The 4,447-nt window shown below is 56.9% G+C and overlaps 1 protein-coding gene across 1 annotated transcript in view; it reads right to left on the reverse strand.

Moving 5' to 3' along the window:
* Positions 1-3,504, reverse strand: part of ICOSLG (inducible T-cell co-stimulator ligand) — a 7,646-nt gene extending 4,142 nt beyond the window's left edge. The window contains exons 1-4 of the mRNA XM_005880427.2: positions 3,484-3,504; positions 2,745-3,045; positions 1,570-1,923; positions 354-653 (exon numbers count right to left, since the gene is read on the reverse strand). Coding sequence (XP_005880489.2) covers positions 354-653; positions 1,570-1,923; positions 2,745-3,045; positions 3,484-3,504 — 976 coding nt within the window. The remainder of the gene's footprint in view (positions 1-353; positions 654-1,569; positions 1,924-2,744; positions 3,046-3,483) is intronic.
* Between the last annotated feature and the right edge of the window lie 943 nt (positions 3,505-4,447).

Consider the following 4,447-nt stretch of genomic DNA (forward strand, 5'->3'; position numbering starts at 1 on the left):
AAGCAAAAAGCTTGGTGGGGGCAGTGCAGGTGGGTAGGCTTCAATCCTGACGCTGTTGCTGCCTAGTCCTGGTGCTTCTGATCTGTTACACAGCCTTTCAGAGCCTCAGTCCCTCCTCTGAAATGGTCACCAAACTGGCCCCATGAGTGGAGTTGAAGTCAAGCCGTGTGCATTGAGCACCCAGCCCCGTGCCCATCGCCACCTGACTCTTCCCCCGTCTCCCTTCCAACCCCTTTCTGATGCCGCTGCCGGGTCACCTCAGAGGGGCTTTGTCTTCTGCCTGAGAGGATCTCCCAGCACCCCGGGCCCAGAACCGTGGTTGGGTTGGGCATGCAGATCCTGGGGGGCCTTACCGCTCCCTTTCTGGCTGCTGACAGTCAGGTTCTGGTGCAGCAGCACATTCTCAATGCAGCAGCCGACGTTCACGTCGGGGGTGCGCCGGATCCTCAGGACACTGACCACGTCGTACAAGCCCTGCGCGTTCAGGGAGACGGTGCTGTTCTGCAGGGCCTCGTCCAGCAGGCTGTTGTCCGTCTTGTTGATCCAGTACACGTTTGGCCGAGGGTAGCCATCCTTGGACGTGCACGTGAAGGTGAGCTCCTCGTCCTGGGGGGCGGCCGTGGGGGCGATGACCACGGGCATGCTGTAGTTTGCTGCAGGGGGAGAAACGGAGGTGAGGGGTGCCAGGTTCTGAAGGTCAGAAATGGAGGGGTACCCAGTGTCGGGGCCCAGGGCCAGGTTAGAGGGGAGGCGGCCCGCCATGCCCCTGGCCCTGGTAGAGAGACAGGACCAGGGCTCTGGTCTGGGCAGTGGACACTGGCCCTGTTCTGCCCAAGGGTCACCCCCTCCCACTCCAACAGGGGAGTTACTGAGCCTGCGGGCAGGGGCTGTCATCCACTCCCCACTCCAAAGAGGCCGGCCACTTGCATCTAGTGACACGGAGAGCTTGCCGTCAGCTGAAAGGAACCGCCCATCTCTGAACTAGCGGTGCCCTGAGCATCTTGATTGGCTTTCATTTTCTCCCTAAATTCTGATCTCAAAACTCCTTCCTAATTTTATTTCAAAAATCTAATTTGAGCCCTGCCCGGTTTGGCTCAGTGGGTAGAGCATCAGCCTGAAGGGTCCCAGGTTCGATTCTGGTTTCGATTCCGGTCAAGGGCACATGCCTGGGTTTCGGGCTTGGCCCCAGTATGGGGTGTGGGGAAGGGAGCCGATCAGTGATTCTCTCTCATCATTGATGTTTCTATCTCTCTCTCCCTCTCTCAAATCAATAAATATATATATATTTTAAAAGTCTAGTTTGAGTTGAGTTGGCTCATTCAAGGCAAAGACAGCAAGATTAGGAGTATTTCTGTGAGATCAGGGAGCCTCAGGTTATGAAAAACTTTCTTACGGGTTGATGCTTCAACCAACTCAGCTTCATGCACAGTTAAGCAGAAGGCTGCTCATTGAGACTGGGATTTTCTTCATAGAAAGAATCAGGTGAACGAGCCAGAAAATGGGTCTCCTTAATGCTTACTCCAGGCCAGGGGCTGGGATGAAGTCAGCTGTCAGCGTCGACGCCCTTACCTGCCACGTGCAACGTGACTGTAACATTCAAAATTCGCTCTGTCGTCTTCCTAAACACCAGGCAGTCATACTTCTGTTCGTCTTGGGGGGTGATGTTGTACAGACGTAGAGAGAAGTTGCCCTGCTTCATGCTGTCCAGTGACATCTGGGCCCGGTCCTTGTACCGGTTGTTGTGATGGCCCGTGGAGCTGTTCCCGAGCAGGTAGTAAGTCACAGGTTCTACCTTGCCGCTAGCATTAGTGATTTGCCAATAAACATAAAGTTCATTTAAATCTAAACTCTTTTCTTTGGTGTAAATGCAGCTGAGCTCAACGTCGCTACCCACCATCGCTCTGACTTCTTTTCCTTGACTATCTGCAGTGATTCAAAAAATACATTTATTTTATGAGGTTGACTCTTACCTCGCCTGCGAAGTTACTCTGGAGGGGGAAGTTTGAGGGAACCCTCTCACACACCAATTCTGACTCATTTCAGTAGAAAAGGAATGTATTCCTGAGATACACATAGGAATGCAATATTTTAAAAATTCGGAATTTGCAGAAAGCTCCTGCGATGTATTGTCTAATGTTGACTTCCTGTCACTATGGAAGAGGCCAGTGGTGGGAGAAGCAGGGGTGGCCCCTGGGACCAGGCTGCGCTCTGACTGCTGCTTCTTGGGAGTTTATATTTAATTCAACTGAAACGGTTTTGTAAAAATGTAGACATTTAAAAGAAAAAATCAGTTTCTCAACAACAGACTTATAAAGCTGCTCGCACTGCACCAAGGCAGGCCCACGTGACGTGTCCAGACTGGCTTTCCCATCCGTGCCAACACTGGGAGGGCTGAGAAGTGGCCGTGCTCGGCCCTGCCTCGCCCTGAGCTCGGTGCATCCCTGTTCCTTGCTCCCAGCTCCTCGGGAGAGCAGAGGACTGAAACACGCGGGAGGAGGTGCATTCCGCCTATACCCAACAAACACGCGATAAAACAAGAGCTACAGGGTCTAGACAAGCGACCCCTTTGTGGCTTTCAATCCCACCCATGACCCAGGCTTGGGGCTCAGCGACCTCACAGGAGTCCCTGGAAAAACAAGAAGGGCTGTGGCAAGGCCCCCGCTGACACCTGCACCCCGTGGTCCCACTCCCCACACCGAAGGGCTGGGAACTGGCCTCCGGACGCTGAGGGCTGTCGCACTTACCGGCTTGCAGGCCGCTGAGCAGCAGGAGGAGCAGGCCAGCACTGGAAAGGAACCAGAAAGCCAGGTGAGGCCCCTTCTTCCAGAAGGTGAAGACGCCTGCCCACGGGCAGGAGCGGGTCACACACCCACTGACAGCCAGCCCATCAGCCAGGCCCCTGCGGCAGGAGGCGCCCCCTCCCTGCCCAGCACAGCAAGTCCCGAGGGGCCAGCATCCCCCACAACCAGTCAGCCCCCATGTTAATCCCCCAACACGATGATGAAAGTGCGATAAAGGTAGTGAAAGACACTCCCAAGGCCACAGCTAGGACACCCTGGTGACCTAGCCATACAGGGACAGGGTCCAAGAAATTGTATGAAATCAGAAAAACACACTTCCACAGTATTCATGGCAAGAGCTGCATTTAATTTGGGGGAGAAAGAGAAGAGCTAAGATGCCCAGTGGCAGTCGGGGAGCTGCAGGACAACCCTCTGAGGAAGGAACTCATTCTGAAACCAAACGGGAGGCAGCTGGGCTGCGGGGGTGAAAGCTCCCCGACTCCCAGGCTCCTGGTGCCCTCAACCCAGCCACCCCCTCCTACCGGCCTCCCAGGATGCTGTGAGCCCTGAGCTCTGGGCAGAGACCCCTGCCCCACCCCTGACAGCTGTCATCTGACTCTGTATAGAGGCATGTCCCTTGCCACCAGGGGCTCCCCATACCCACTGGAGGCCACAGCCTGCAGGTGGGGCTGTCCTCTCTCACTGTCCCTGTTGGGGGCGCCATTCCTGTTTGTGGGGTCAGCTGTGATGACCACCTCCAGTCTTGACCCCTCCAGCCATCTTCCCCTGAGCCAGAGCAGCCTTCTGAAGGCTATGAAGGCGCCTCTGTGGCCCCCATTTCTCTCCCATGGAGCCCACCTATGGGTGCTCACGAGGCTCGCCCTGTCTGTGCACCTGTCAGGGCCTCTGGGCTCCTGTGAGCCCTGTCCTGGGTGCTGCCTGCATGCGGGTCTCTCTGTACCTCCCCCTGGTCCTCGGATCCCTGCTGTCAAACACTACACCCCCCCCTCCCCACGGCCCACCACCCTTGCCTGCACCCCGTCACCCTGCCTCCCGCTCCAGCCCACCCTCCTTGAGTCAGACAGACGGGGGCACGGTTCCCAGGTGAGGGTGGCTGGTGGCTGTGACAGTCTAGTACATTTTTTTTCTCTTCTGAGCAAACAGAACACTGTAAAGCTACCCACAGGCCTGACTGGGGAGGCTGGGCTGCGGGACCCGGGTGTGGGCAGGCTTGTGGGCTGTGTGGCTGGGAACCTGGGGACCAGGTGCCTCACCCGTTTATCAAGGGAGTCAAAGGCTGTTAACCGTACCACCGGCCCTGAAGGTGGTGGTGTGGCAAAAATCTAGGAACAAAGCTGCCCCCCACCCCCCACCCCACCCAGGTCCACCTTCCCAGTTTGGCTCTGCTGATAGGGGAGGGGAAATCCCCATGGGTTCTGGGAGTCAGGGCGGCACCGCTGGCCTAGAGGTATCATATCCTTCATTCTTCCACCCGGCAGTCCTCTGGGGCCAGGAGGGAGGGGCCAGGAGTGAGGGGGAGCGAGCACTTTCCCTTCCCTTCCCAGGGACCCGCCTCCTAGCACACCCACACACAGCGTGGGTCCCCACGCACTGCCCTCCGCCCACGCACTGCCCTCTGTCCCACGCACTGCCCTCCGCCCACGCAC

This window comes from Myotis brandtii, unplaced genomic scaffold (genome assembly GCF_000412655.1).
Source record: "Myotis brandtii unplaced genomic scaffold, ASM41265v1 scaffold638, whole genome shotgun sequence".
NCBI lineage: Eukaryota > Metazoa > Chordata > Mammalia > Chiroptera > Vespertilionidae > Myotis > Myotis brandtii.